Source organism: Salvelinus alpinus, chromosome 8, assembly GCF_045679555.1.
Source record: "Salvelinus alpinus chromosome 8, SLU_Salpinus.1, whole genome shotgun sequence".
Taxonomy (NCBI): Eukaryota; Metazoa; Chordata; class Actinopteri; order Salmoniformes; family Salmonidae; genus Salvelinus; species Salvelinus alpinus.
In genome coordinates this window covers 39,779,250-39,795,012 of record NC_092093.1, presented here as the reverse complement: position 1 = coordinate 39,795,012, position 15,763 = coordinate 39,779,250, and the positions used below count along the sequence as shown (strand labels likewise).

The following is a 15,763-nucleotide window of genomic DNA, read 5'->3' as shown; positions in this document are numbered from 1 at the left end:
GTCAATGTTGGAGGCATATGTGCTGCAGTTTACAGATCAATCTAATTTCTCAGAGGGGAACCAAGGGAAGGGAAAAAAGCCCCTCGTTTTTGGCCAGAGGCCCAAGATAAGTGGCGAGCCATGCAAGGATAGCGTCCCAAATGGCACCCTATTCCTTATATTTATATAATGCACTGCTTTTGACCAGGGCCCATAGGGTGCCATTTGGGACCCAGCCAATCTCTTGCCCACACAACTGGCGAGAAAGAAAAAAAACAACAGCAATCTATGCCGACCTGTTCATTCCTCTTTTTTTCTCCGAAGTATCAACTGAACACCAAAGTAATCGATTAGGCAGTGAAATTAGTATTCTCCACAATTAGTTTCCTCCGGGCCTGTAGATGGGGCCTGGGCTTCAAGTAGGCCTAGTTAGCAACCCCCCAGAGAGGTACCCCAGCTGGGCTAGCAAAGGAGGACGACAAGGGGTGAGCTGGAGTAGGCTCTTATGCATGGATGCGCTCGTCTGAAAACAACTGGTGCCTCGAGGTAGGTGGTGGACACAGCCAGCAACAAGACACAGGAGGCCAAAGGGGAAGAAGTAATTGGAAGATGTTATTACAGTAATCGCGAAGCCAGAGAAAAAAATGAAAAAAATGTCCGCCAACAGCTGGTGAGCAACAGGACGGAATGATGGCCATGCTAGCCTCCCCTCCGCTACCAGACAGATAATGACAAACTGTGGGACCAAGCACACACAGTCTTGTACAGCTAACCTTGTGGGGACATACAATTCAGTCCCATTCAAAATCCTATTTTCCCTAACCCCTAACCCTAACCCTAAACCTAACCCTAACCCGTACTCTTACCCTAACCTTAACCCTAACCCTAACCTCAAAACCTAAACTTTATCCTAACCCTAAACCTAACCCTAGCTCCTAACCCTAACCCTACAACTAACCCTAACTCCTAACCTTAATATTTAACTTAATTCTAACCCTAACACTAATTCTAACCTTAACCCTAAACCCCCTAGAAATAGCATTTGACCTTGTGGGGACTAACAAAATGTCCCCAGTTGGTCAATTTTTACTTTGTTTACTATTCTTGTAGGGACTTCTGGTCCCCACAAGAATAGTTAAACACGTCCACACACACACACACACACACACACACACACACACACACACACACACACACACACACACACAAAATAAATTATGATTTTTCACACCTTTACTGCTCCAAGTATTACTTCCAAGAGAAGGAGCAATTTGTTCCAATGACCCCTGCATGTACAAGTTAGACATAAATAGGAAAAATTAAAGAGGGCGGGGCGGGGTGAGCACATGAAGGTGAACTCCCGGAGATTGAATTGATGTTGAGATGTGTCTGTTACTTGAACCCTGTGAAGCATTTATTTGGGCTGCAATTTCTGAGGCTGGTAACTCTAATGAACTTATCCTCTGCAGCAGAGGTAACTCTGGGTCTTCCATTCCTGTGGCGGTCCTCATGAGAGCCAGTTTCATCATAGAGTTCTTGAAATGTTCCGTATTGACTGACCTTTATGTCTTAAAGTAATGATGGACTGTCGTTTCTCTTTGCTTATTTGAGCTGTTCTTGCCATAATATGGACTTGGTCTACTACCAAATAGGGCTATCTTCTGTATACCAACCGTACCTTGTCACAACACAACTGATTGGCTCAAACGCATTAATAAGGAAAGAAATTCCACAAATTAACTTTTAACAAGGCACACCTGTTAATTGAAATGCATTCCAGGTGACTACCTCATGAAGCTGGTTGAGAGAATGCCAAGAGTGTGCAAAGCTGTCATCAAGGCAAAGGATGGCTACTTTGAAGAATCTCAAATATAAAATATATTTTGATTTGTTTAACACTTTTTTGGTTACTACATGATTCCATGTGTGTTATTTCATAGTGTTGATGTCTTCACTACTATTCTACAATGTAGAAAATAGTAAAAATAAAGAAAACCCCTGGAATGAGTAGGTGTGCCCAAACTTTTCACTGGTACTTTATATGTCTGGGCTCTCCTGTGGGTTTTGAACATTATTGGTCCAGCAGCAGCGGCCGCTCTAGAGGCAGTACAGCATGTCACTTGCGGCCAGTCTACACATCATCATTCAGACAGGCCTTCAGAAACAACTCTCACCCTGAACCACACACACGCAGAGGACTTACTTGTGCATGTGTTCCACTCCTGTTAGGATCATGATGCCATAGGTGAGCCCACTCTGAACCAGAAAGTGGAGAGCATACCTGAAACACAGAGGAGAGATAAGTGATTAACGGTTTAATCAATCACACACATAATCCCCACTATTTCTCCTCTCCCACGATGTCTCCATTTCCCTCCACTTCTGTCCCTCTTCCCCGCCACCCTCCCTTCCTCTCTTTCCCCTCCATCCTCCCTCTCTCACTTTCCCTCCATCCTCCCTCTCTCACTTTCCTTCCATCCTCCCTCTCTCACTTTCCCTCCATCCTCCCTCTCTCTCTTTCCCTCCATCCTCCCTCTCTCTCTTTCCCTCCATCCTCCCTCTCTCTCTTTCCCTCCATCCTCCCTCTCTCTCTTTCCCTCCATCCTCCCTCTCTCTCTTTCCCTCCATCCTTCCTCTCTCTCTTTCCCTCCATCCTTCCTCTCTCTCTCTCTCTTTCCCTCCATCCTTCCTCTCTCTCTCTTTCCCTCCATCCTCCCTCTCTCACTTTCCTTCCATCCTCCCTCTCTCACTTTCCTTCCATCCTCCCTCTCTCTCTCTCTTTCCCTCCATCCTCCCTCTCTCTTTCCCTCCATCCTTCCTCTCTCTCTTTCCCTCCCTCCATCCTTCCTCTCTCTCTTTCCCTCCATCCTTCCTCTCTCTCTTTCCCTCCATCCTTCCTCTCTATCTCTTTCCCTCCATCCTCCCTCTCTCACTCTCCCTCCATCCTCCCTCTCTCTCTTTCCCTCCATCCTCCCTCTCTCTCTTTCCCTCCATTCTCCCTCCATCTTCCCTTTCTCTTCCTCCATCCTCCCTTTCTCTCACTCAATCCTCCCTGTCCCCTGTGCCATATAAAATCAGACAGATTGACCCACAGCTGACCCTTAATCATTACCCTGCAGCAGAGACAGAAATAGGTCTATTTCTTCACCCTTTTTGTAAAACATGCACCTTACATCGGGCCATATGAAATTTCTCTGTAAAGCTAACTTTCAATTCAAATGTTTTCATATGGTGTATAATTGGTTTCTCTCTTTTCATGGGCAGTGTGCTTTTTCAGCGTTATGATATCCGTAACATGCACAACCGTTATGCATGTTACGGATATTGATGTATCATATCTTCAGACTTTTACTAAAGCAATTGTTGATGTCTTGAAAAGGATGTGTTCTAGCTAAGACTCTCTTGGAAAATATATAATAAAAGCATTTCTCATACATGGCAGTACTATTTTATTTAGATAGAAAGATGAGAAAGAGTGTTAAGCAACAATATGTGAAGTGTTTTATTCAAATGAAAGTACCCCAAAATATACAGACTTCATCTAGTGTCCAGAAAAATGGATTGGCATTATAGGTACGTGGAGGTCCTGGGTTGGCGTGGTTTGCGGTTGTGAGGCCAGTTGGATATACTGCCAAATTCTCTAAAACGACATTGGAGGCAGTTTATGGTAGCGAAATGAACATTAAATTATCTGGCAACAGCTCTGTTGGACATTCATTCAGCCAGCATGCCAATTAAAACGCTCCCTCAAAACTTGAGACATCTGTCATCTCAACATTTTAGAGCGGCCTTTTATTGTCCCCAGCACAAGGTGCACAAGTGTAATGATCCTGCTGTTTAATCAGCTTCTTGATATGCCAAACCTTAGAAATGATCATTAACAGGGATGTAAACATATTTGTGCACAACAATTGAGAGAATAAGGTTTTTGTGTGTTTGGAACATTTCTGGGAGGAGAGCACAATCTCAACGCTGTGCATTACAGGAAAGACATCCTCCTCCCTCATGTGGTACCCTTCCTGCAGGCTCATCCTGACAGGACCCTCCAGCATGACAATGCCACCAGCCATACTGCTCGTTCTGTGCATGATTTCGTGCAAGACAGGAATGTCAGAGTTCTGCCATGGCCAGCGAAGAGCCCGGATCTCAAATCCATTGAGCACGTCTGGGACCTGTTGCATCGGAGGGTGAGGGCTAGGGCCATTCCCCCCCAGAAATGTCCTAGAACTTGCAGGTGCCTTGGTGGAAGAGTGGGGTAACATCTCACAGCAAGAACTGGCAAATCTGGTGCAGTCAATGAGGAGGAGATGCACTGCAGTACTCAATGCAGCTGGTGGCCACACCAGTGTCCTATAAGGAGCATTGCTGGCAAATCAGATGGCCGAATGGTAAAGAACATCTAGCCGCTTGAGAGCACCCTTACCTGCTTATCTATAAATGATGTCTCCGTAATCTAGCATGGGTAGGATTGTCATCTGAATCAGGGTTAGTTTGGTAGCTGGGGTGAAAGAGGAGCGATTACGATAGAGGAAACCAAGTCTAGATTTAACTTTAGCCTGCAGCTTTGATATGTAACCCTCAGAGGTAGTAATAACACCTGTGGGAGGAGGGGCATTCTTCTAACCAAACCACATGACCTAGGTTTTGGAGGTGTTCGGAACAAGGTTAAGGGTAGAGAAAGCTTGTTGGACACTAAGAAAGCTTTGTTGTAGAGCATTTAACACAAAATCCGGGGAGGGGCCAGCTGAGTATAAGACTGTATCATCTGCATATAAATGGATGAGAGAGAGCTTCCTACTGCCTGAGCTATGTTGTTGATGTAAATTGAGAAGAACGTGGGGCCTAGGATCGAGCCTTGGGGTACTCCCTTGGCAACAGGCAGTGGCTGAGACAGCAGATTTTCTTACTTTATACACTGCACTCTTTGAGAGAGGTAGTTAGCAAACCAGGCCAAAGACCCCTCAGAGACACCAATACTCCTTAGCCGACCCACAAGAATGGAATGGTCTACCGTATCAAAAGCTTTGGCCAAGTCAATAAAAATAGCAGCACAACATTGCTTAGAATCAAGGGCAATGGTGACATCATTGAGGACCTTTAAGGTTGCAGTGACACATCCATAACCTGAGCGGAAACCAGATTCCATACCAGAGAGAAAACTATATACATCAAGAAAGCCAGTCAGTTGATTTTTGACAAGTTTTTCCAACACTTTTGATAAACAGGGCAAAATAGAAGACCTGACATTCCTGTTGTGCACGAAATCATGCACAGAACGAGCAGTAAGGCTGGTGGCGTTGTCATGCTGGAGGGTCATGTCAGGATGAGCCTGCAGGAAGGGTAACACATGAGGGAGGAGGATGTCTTTCCTGTAACGCACAGCGTTGAGATTGCCGGAAATGACAACAAGCTCAGTCAGATGATGCTGTAACACACCGCCCCAGACCATGACGGACCCTCCACTTCCAAATCGATCCCGCTCCCGGAGTACAGGCCTCGGTGTAACGCTCATTCGGTCGACGATAAACACAAATCCGACAATCACCCCTGGTGAGTCAAAACCACGACCCGTCAGTGAAGAGCACTTTTTGCCAGTCCTGTCTGGTCCAGCGACGGTGGGTTTGTGCCCATAGGGGACATTGTTGCCGGTGATGTCTGGTGAGGACCTGCCTTACAACAGGCCTACAAGCTCTCAGTCCAGCCTCTCTCAGCCTATTGCGTACAGTCTGAGCACTGATGGAGGGATTGTGCGGTCCTGGTGTAACTCGGGCAGTTGTTGTTGCCATCCTGTACCTGTCCCGCAGGTGTGATGTTCGGATGTGCTGATCCTGTGCAGGTGTTGTTACACGTGGTCTTCCACTGAGAGGACGATCAGCTGTCCGTCCTGTCTCCCTGTAGCGCAGTCTCAGGCGTCTCACAGTACAGACATTACAATTTATTGCCCTGGCCACATCTGTAGTCCTCATGCCTCCTTGCAGCATGCTTAAGGCACATTCACGCAGATGAGCAGGGACCCTGTGCATCTTTATTTTGGTGTTTTTCAGAGTCAGTAGGTAGGCCTCTTTAGTGTCCTAAGTTTTCATAACTGTGACCTTAATTGCCTACCGCCTGTAAGCTGTTAGTGTCTTAACGACCGTTCCACAGGTGCATGTTCATTAATTGTTCATGGTTCATTGAATTAGCATGGGAAACAGTGTTTAAACCCTTCACAATGAAGATCTGTGAAGTTATTTGGATTTTTACGGAATATCTTTGAAAGACAGGGTCCTGAAAAAAGGACATTTCTTTTTTTGCTGAGTTTATATGTCTCATTTGCATATTCCCCTTCATTCTCCCTCTTTATTTCCCTCCACGTCTCTTTTCCCCTCCATCCTCTCTGTCCATCCTCCCTCTCTCGCTTTCCCTCCACCCTTGTTTTCCTCCATTCTCCCTCAGTCTGTCTTTCCTCTGTGCCATTTGCCATACTGTTGCCAGTCAGTAATGGGCCAAGGTTCATGTGCCCAGTCTGCCTACAGAGAACCATTTGTCCCTTCATTCGCTTAATTTAACACACATTCACCCATAACACACACTCAAGAGTACGACTGGGTGCAGTTACATAGGAACAATGACAAAGTGGATACATACCCAACACCTCACAAGCACATCATTTAGTGCTACACGGACTTTTTACCCAGTCATTGGTTCCATTGAAGACAATTAAGCATGCCCATTTTATCCAGTTTGAATATTTTTTTATTTTATCGACCACATGTGGCAGTTTGTGCTCACAAAAGATTGCAACGTTTGCGTGCCATTTTGTGGCAAGGAATTCATATTTTTCACAACATATTGCATGTTACGAACAACAACCCATATACAGTAAATGTGGCGCTGACTCCCTACATAGTACACTACTTTTGACCAGAGCCCTATGTTAATAGGGTGCCATTTGGGATGCACCCCCTGTAAGTATGTGTGTGGCTCTAATTAGATCCTGCAGTTTACAGTGTGTTACAACTAAACGTCCTGGCACTCAGTCCTCGGCAGTGTCCCAAATGGCACCCTATTCCCTATTTAGTCCACTACTGGTCAAAAGAAGTGTACTACGTAGAGAATAATGGGCCATTTGGGACACAGCCCTCATTTGCCCCATTGGTCCATCGACCTGTTTGTTTTATTAAAGCAGATCTGTTAATGAAAGAAATCTTTTTAGCAACACTGATCGGTGATGAGTCCAGCAGCATATTGACCTGATGATACATCTATTGGCGGACCCATATTGGCATGTCCTCCCTTTGTGCCCATGAATCAGGTTAGAGGGGGGGATCCTGTTATGGATATTTTACATAAGGAATCACTGGTCCCTAATTCATTTATTAATTTCACTAATTGAACTATACTTGGAGGCAGTCAAAAGAGCTTCTTCAAAATACTAGCTTGCAAAAATATATATATATATTGCTTAAAATTCTATGAAATGGACACAGACTATGTCATAGTATTTAGTAACAGATAGTTGCCAAGAGGCAGCAGGTCAATATTAAAAGAGGGCTTAAGAATATCCCTATTCATTGTCCCACTACCTATCCTATCCAGTCACAGTCCTATTCAATATAACATCAGCGTGCAAAGCAAAAACATCCTCTTGAACCTGATAGCATCAGATGTGAACACAAATACGACACAACCATCTGGTTCTAACTCCGCTACTTACTCCCGTCTAAAGTTTCGCAAAACAAATCAACTGCCCCCTATCAACCCATGCTGAGAGAAATTACAGCGGCCCGTTTATGCAGCAGCGCAGCAGAGTGCTTGGAGTGGGGGTATCGTTTTCCCCTCTAAATCGACCCATTTGACCATCATGACACAGCGCGTGGAACCTGAGAGTGTGTGTGGGTGTGTGTGTGTAGGCAGAGAGACGGACTCACCAGCCGAAACAGAAGAGAGCAAAGTAGAATCCCAGTAGCGTGGCCACCACATGTCTGACAAAGGGACTGGTCTTACTGGGATGGAGATAGAGACGGAACCCGAAGGCTGTCAACAGGGCAAACAGCTGGCACACCACAAAGTTCACCTGGAGAAAAGAGAGGGGGGAGGTGGAGAAAGGAGAGAGAGGGGGAGGTGGAGAAAGGAGAGAGAGGGGGAGGTGGAGAAAGGAGAGAGAGGGGGAGGTGGAGAAAGGAGAGAGAGGGGGAGGTGGAGAAAGGAGAGAGAGGGGGAGGTGGAGAAAGGAGAGAGAGAGAAGGATGGAAGGAGAGGGAGAGATGCACAAATTGTTATTGTGGATGGCATGTGTTCTTTTTCAGGACCATAATGTAGTTGTATAACGTCAGAACACCAGATAAACAAGTCTTAACCAGAGAGATGAGGCACACAGCCGGGAATTTGGGATTCATATAAAGCCCCTTCAGATGATAAGACCAGAAGTCCAATGTTAACAGTGTGGGTTCCATTGACTTGCAGCAAATGACTGTGAAGATAATACATTCACGGAGATGTCTGAACAATGATAAGCATCACTAGCGGATCCTTTTATATTCCGATCCCCGGAACTCGTGACAGAGATATGACGACATAGACTGGGGTCCAGTGTGGCTCAGTTGGTAGAGCATGGCACTTGCAACGCCAGGTTTGTGGGTTCGATTCCCATAGGGTATGAAGATGTATGCACTCACTACTGTAAGTCGCTCTGGATAAGACCATCTGCTAAATGACTAAAATTGTAAATGTCCCAAATGGTAGCCCGATTCTCCATAGACCACTGGGCCCTGGGCAAAGGTAGTGTACTATAGGGAACGGGCAAAAGTTCAATTTTGGACTCAGGAAGTGGCTACCTTGCAAGATTAAGCGTCTTGCTTACAGCAGAGACAATCAATCCACTACTTTATATCAAAGGAGTGCCTTTGATTTTTTTCGGCCTGCGCAGTTCGGCGAGAGATGATCGTTAACCCCCAATGACGTGTTTCTGCGCATGAGCTTAGCTAGTCAACGTCACCATAACTTTGCCTATAAGTGTGATCGGGGATATCTTACTGGAGAAGCAGTGTCTGCCTTCATCCTGTACTGTCTTTGCGCAGCCAACTAAAAAGGCAGCTACTTCATGGAAACAAATCCATTGATTGAATTGTAATGTTACTAGCTACAATGGCCAGATAGCTAGAGTGGTAAAGCATTTAGTGCTGTGTGCATTGAGCTGCACTTAGTACCAACCCATTCGTTTCATATGAAGTGTGTTTGACACTCCTGGCTACGACTCATGTACACTTCTCACACCACCGGAGACCGGGGTTCAATTCCCCACTCTGATCCTTCAATCTGATTCTCCAACCCATCTGTATCCCCTCTGTCGTCCTTTCAGGACTGTCAAAATACACCACACAAACAATTTTAAACAGACTGAACATTGTTTCACTTGGTGAGTGCAGCTCTCAGTCAGGTTTAACCAGGCTACCACACAAGGATAACGGGGGAAAATGTTGGCTAAACGACAGGAAGCAGAATGAGGTGTGACTCAAAGTCTGCATCCCAAATGGCACACTATTCCCTATTTAGTGCACTACTCTGGTCTCTGGGCAAAAGTAGTGAAATAAATGCAAACGGGTGCCATTTGGGACGCATCCAAAGCAAGGGCATGGCCGGTAGCGCTGGGCTACCCAGGATGCCCTGTGACCCAGATAAAACTGCTGTTCTGTTAGCATATGCCATAATGCCAAGAGCCAAGTGGAGCCACAGTAACACAGTGCTTGAGTCTGGACTGAACAGAGCTAAGGGGCCTCACACATCCATAGGGACACGAGCTCAAACACACACACACACTTAAGCAGAGCTCCTGTGCCAGTGTGAGTTGAATACTGATGAGCTGGCAGGGATGCAAGAGGGGACAACCCATGCTCTCCCTCTCTCTCGGGTCAAATGTCACTATAGTGGGAGGCGGTCCAGCTCAGGGTCAGACAGCCCGCACCCTCTGCCCCAGGGCATCATCACCCCTCTGAAAGTCAATCCCCTCATCTGTAGCTCTGCTACCCTTCCCGTCTGCCATTGGTCCTAATGGCACCCTATTCCCTATATAGTGCACTACTTTTTACCGTGCCCTATGTGAATAGGGTACAATTTGGGACACAGACAGAGAGGCTGGCCCTGGTTTAAGGACAGCACATCTGTCAACTCACCCCATGCCAGGGTGAGTCGATCTGCTGCCTATCAAAGACAACGGGAGTCTGGGGCATTCCTCTCAACCAAATAACAGAAAGGCCTGTGCCAAACGGCAAGGCAGTGATACAGGTAGGGAGGAACATGCTTTCATGGCTTGAGTCATGATTTACAAAGGTCCAATGCAGCCGTTATCTCAATATCAAATCATTTCTTGGTAACAATAAAGTACCTTTCTGTTTTCAATTTAAATGGTCAAAAAGGAGGAAAGAAATTGCTTCTTAGAAAAAAATTATTTCGCAAGAAATTATTTTGCTCGGACTGTCTGGGAGTGGTGAGAGAGGGGCTAATTGTAGGAATGTAAATGGGAGAGATGAGTAACCTGAAAACTAGCTGTTATTGTCTTTATTGGTCTATTAACTTATACGGCTTGGTGATGTCACCAGGTGGTCCAGAAATTCCATCCAGACAAACAGGCTGAAATTTCAGGCACTTTTCAAACAGCTCTTACACTAAAATTGCATTATCATAATTTTCACAATATTATTCCAATCTCAGTGTGGAAATATATAAAACACAAGAAAATCTAGTTTTACTGCACTGCCCCTTTAAATGATTTAACATCTCAGTTTTCTGCAAAGCTTACTTTATCATTCAGACTCAGACACTAGCCTAAATGAGAATTGTTTCACGCCATCATGTGTGATTTTAATATGAACCTCTACCATAGGCACTGATGAGAGAATCATACTCTTATTAGGTTAGCCCTTTCCACACACAGCCCATCATCTCGTACACAAGTTGGAAATGGCAGATTTTGTCATTGATAAGAACCTAAATTGGAACGCAGTGCCTGTACAGTAACATGCTATACATGACGTCAGAGCTCAGGTTCTCCGCTTCACAGCGCTGTATGGGTTTTGACTGACAGCCGTTATGAACTTCAGCCCTGTGTGCGACAAGATGCCCCCATCCCTCCCACAAATTGGGCTACTCTTGCACATTTGTTGTTCTCTGAATGAGGGAAATGCTATAAGTTGAGAGATCGTGTCGATGTGTTCGGAAAGATGAGACGCTCAGGATTCTAATACCGATTATAGCAAACCACACACCCGTGAGTCCAAATATGCACTTCACACGTCATGTACAGTATCAACATTTATGATCGCTATGTTACAGTCACAAGGATGACATATGTTATACCCTGGGTTGTCCTGAACAGAATGAGCCTGTTTGTCATATTGTGAAGAATGCTCTCACGACAAAATGACTATGAGCCCCAACATTTCTATGTTTGTCTGAAGTGCCTTTCGAAACTGTAAGATCGTACTTCATAACTTAGCTAGCCATGTTGGCAATAGAATAAGCTTTAAAACGATCCCCACCTGACCCTGATTGCGAATTGTAAAAATTGACCTTTTTGGATTGCGTAAAACAACAGTAATTGTGTGATGGTGGGGACACGGGGCTGTGTTCCAAACCAGAAAAAACGACAAGTGTGCTTGATTCAGTTCGTCAATGGCAAGGCTAGGAGAGCTAAACAAAGCACATTACACCTTGATCACACCTACAGCGTCGTCGCGTAAAACAGTACGCAGCGTCATCTGGCTACGTGTGCAACAGAAAGTTCAACGTTCACCTTCTACCATTTCTGTCAAGCGGTCCGCGCATAAAGTTTGGCGCATATATGTCGAATAAATCCAACGTATGCGCCACACGGAACGCACTGCAACTGCCTCTGCAACGCTGCAAAACAAACGCGGTGTTCCATTGGAAATGAATGTACTTCTGGTGTGCCACAATGCAACGACGCTGTAGGTGTGGTCGAGCCGTTATATTGAAGGCTCTTTCCTTCAGTCAAAAAAAGGGTATTGGAATTACTTCGGAACTGTGCACAGTTTGAAGAGTTGTGTGGCCACTTGGAGACGCCAGATGGACCTCTTACTCAAACCCTTGTAATTGTTTCTCTTCTCTCCAGAAAACCAAATCATATTGGAAGGTATTTGAATCTATGTAAGTTATTTTGAAAACAAATATTTGACGAAGAACCAAAAACGACAAAAGTTAGTTGAATTAGTCTAAATATATTATCATAAGCACATGGTTTGGAGGGCTCTCGGATATGAATCTTAATGTAGCCCACAGCCTAGAATTAAATACATGAGGGGCATAGAATCACCTCAACATTAGAGTACACCACCTTTGCAGCTTCAAAATGACTAACAAATATATGTTCATATGAGTGAGACATAATACAGCAACACTTGACAAAGTTCTTATACATGTGTAGTAAGATAGCAATATTGTTACATAGGACTTTGGAAATTGCTTTAGCATTGCATAATAATGGAGCTATTACGTAAGTGAAATAAGGAACAGTCACCAATCGTGTACAATAGTTACAAAAACTCAGCAAATTCCTATGCAATTATCGAAGTATTAAAGTAACAACATGCTCATAAAATGTTTCTCCAAAATAAGTGTTTTATTATTTAAAAAAATATTTAACCTTTATTTAACTAGGCAAGTTAGTTAGGAACAAATTCTTATTTACAATGACGGCCTACCGGGGAACAGTGGGTTAACTGCCTTGTTCAGGGGCAGAATGACAGATTTTTACCTTGTCAGCTCGGGGATTCGACCCAGCAACCTTTCGGTAACTGGCCAAACGCTCTAACCACTAGGCTACCTGCCGCCCCATTACTACACAGGCGCAAGAACAGTTTAATGTTACGCGTTACTGAGAATGCTAACAGTAACAAAATATGGCTTTAAGTGTCGAAAGGAAACTTCTTGAATCAACTACTGCCAAGGTAGGTGGAAAATCATATTAGTTTGTATTCTGAGTAAACTATCCCTTTAAAATGATGGTATAGTGAGTGGATTCAGTCTTTTGTCAGGTGAAGTGTTGTATCCTCTCCTTGGGTCTGATAAATGTCCCCATAATCTCTAAAGTGTTCTCTTTCAATTTCTGCCATTTTTTTGTGTGTGTGTGTGTGTGTGTGTGTGTGTGTGTGTATTAGGATCCCAATTAGCTACTGCCAAGACAGCTGCTATTCTTCCTGGGGTCCAAACAGGAAACAAATAAAACATAACATACATAAATACACAGTGCATTCGGAGAGTATTCAGACCCCTAGACTTTTTCCACATTTTGTTACGTTACAGCCTTATTCTAAAATGGATTAAATTATTTTAAATCCCTCATCAATCTACATACAACACCCCATAATGACAAAGCAAAAATATTTTTGGGGGGTGCAAATGTATTTATATATATAAATTACATAAGTATTCGGACCCTTTACTCAGTACTTTGTTGAAGCACCCCTGGCAGCGATTACAGCCTACTTCTTAGGTATGACGCTACAAGGTTGGCACACCTGTATTTGGGGAGTTTCTCCCATTCTTCTCTGCAGATCCTGTCAAACTCTGTCAGGGTGGATGGGGATCGTCGCTGCACAGCTATTTTCAGGTCTCCACAATTGTTCAATCAGTTTAAAGTCTGGGCTCTGGCTGGGCCACTCAAGGACATTCAGAGACTTGTCCTTAAGCCACTCCTGCGTTGTCTTGGCTGTGTGCTTAGGGTCGTTGTCCTGTTGGAAGGTGAACCGTCGCCCCAGGCTGAGGTCCTGAGAGCTCTGGAGCAGGTTTTCACCAAGGATCTCTCTCTGTACTTCACTCCGTTCATCTTTCCCTCGATCCTGACTAGTCTCACAGTCCCTGCCGCTGAAAAACATCCCCACAGCATGATGCTGTCACCACCACGCTTCAACCTTAGGGACGGTGCCTGGTTTTCTCAAGACGTGATGCTTGGCATTCAGGCCAAAGAGTTCAATCTTGGTTTCATCAGACCAGAGAATCTTGTTTCTCATGGTCTGAGAGTCTTTTAGATACCTTTTGGCAAACTCCAAGCGGTCTGTCATGTGCCTTTTACTGAGGAGTGGCTTCCGTCTGGCCACCATACCATAAAGGCCTGATTGGTGGAGTGCTACAGAGATGGTTGTCCTCCTGGAAGGTTCTCCCATCTCCACAGAGGAACTCTGGAGCTCTGTCAGAGTGATCATCGGGTTCTTGGTCACGTCCCTGAGCAAGGCCCTTCTCCCCCGATTGCTCAGTTTGGCCCGGCGGCCAGCTCTAGGAAGAGTCTTGGTGGGTCCAAACTTCTTTCATTTAAGAATGATGGAGGCCACTGTTCTTGGGGACCTTCAATGCTGCAGACATTTTTTGGTACCCTTCCCCAGATCCTGTCTCAGAGCTCTACGGACAATTCCTTCAACCTTGTGGCTTGGTTTTTGCTCTGACATGCACTGTCAACTGTGGGACCTTAGAGACAGGTGTGTGCCTTTCCAACCAAATCAATTGAATTTACCATAAGGGGACTCCAATCGAGTCTCATAGCAAAGGGTCTGAATACCTATGTAAATAAGCTGTTTTTTAATATTTTTTTATTAGCAAAGAAATATCTAAAAACATGTTTTCGCTTTGTCATTATGGGGTAGTGTGTGTAGATTGATGAGGGAAAACATTTATTCAATCAATTTTAGAATAAGACTATATTGTAACAAAATGTGGAAAAAGTCAAGCGGTCTGAATCTCATCCGAATGCACTACATTTACATTTGAATTGAGCCATTCAGCAGACGCCCCCCATCCAGAGCGACCCACAGCTACTGCATTCACCTTACGATAAACAGTCGAGACAACCACATATCACAGTCGTATCCCAACCACGCATCACATACATAATACAATTTGGCAGTACGTTCAACCGGCCTCACAACCGCAGACCCCGTGTATGGCATCGTGTGGGCGAGCGGTTTGCCATGGTCAACGAGTTATGGTATGGGCAGGCATAAGCTACAGACAGCAAACATTTTATTAATGGTAATTTGAATGCACAGAGATGTCTGATGTCAGACAGAGATGTCTGTCATGCAGGAGATGTCACGCTGCATGATGGTGGTCACACCAGATACAGACTGGTTCTCTGATCTACGCTCCTACCTTTTTTTAATATCATCTGTGACCAATAAATGCATATCTGTATTCCTAGTCATGTGAAAACCATAGATAAATTGATAAATATGAACTATAACGAAGCAAAATCTTAGAAATTGTTGCATGTTGAGTTTATATTTTTGTTCAGTATAGATCCAGATGAGGTTTAGGGTTGAGCAAACGATTTGTCCCAAAAATTATGCTTTAAGTTTGAGATATTTAGCACTAGTCTTTTGCTAGTTACCCATTCTAAAAACTGACTGGAGCTCTATGTTAAATGTGTCAGTTATTTATTGTAATGTTTCAGCCAAAGTGTATACTGTGGATTCGTGTAAGGACAGTGGAAGGTCATTAGTAAACACAGAAAACAATAATGGTCCAAGCCGGCTGCCCTGCGATACACCACACTCACCTGAATTTGCATATTTTTTTGCATATTTTTTTATTTAACTAGGCAAGTCAGTTAAGAACAAATTCTTATTTACAATGACGGCCTACAAAAAGGCAAAAGGCCTCCTGCGGGGATGGGGGCTGGGATTAAAAATAAATTAAATAAAAATATAGGACAAAACACACATCACGTCAAGAGAGACAACACTACATAAACAGAGACCTAAGACGAAAACATAATATGGCAGCAACACATTACAAC

At 44.4% G+C, this 15,763-nt stretch overlaps 1 protein-coding gene across 1 annotated transcript in view; it reads right to left on the bottom strand.

Moving 5' to 3' along the window:
* The window catches only part of mboat2b (membrane bound O-acyltransferase domain containing 2b), a 63,693-nt gene that overhangs the window by 16,275 nt on the left and 31,655 nt on the right, over positions 1 to 15,763 (bottom strand). The window contains exons 2-3 of the mRNA XM_071413872.1: positions 7,890 to 8,035; positions 2,183 to 2,260 (exon numbers count right to left, since the gene is read on the bottom strand). Of these exons, the coding sequence (XP_071269973.1) occupies positions 2,183 to 2,260; positions 7,890 to 8,035 (224 nt within the window). The remainder of the gene's footprint in view (positions 1 to 2,182; positions 2,261 to 7,889; positions 8,036 to 15,763) is intronic.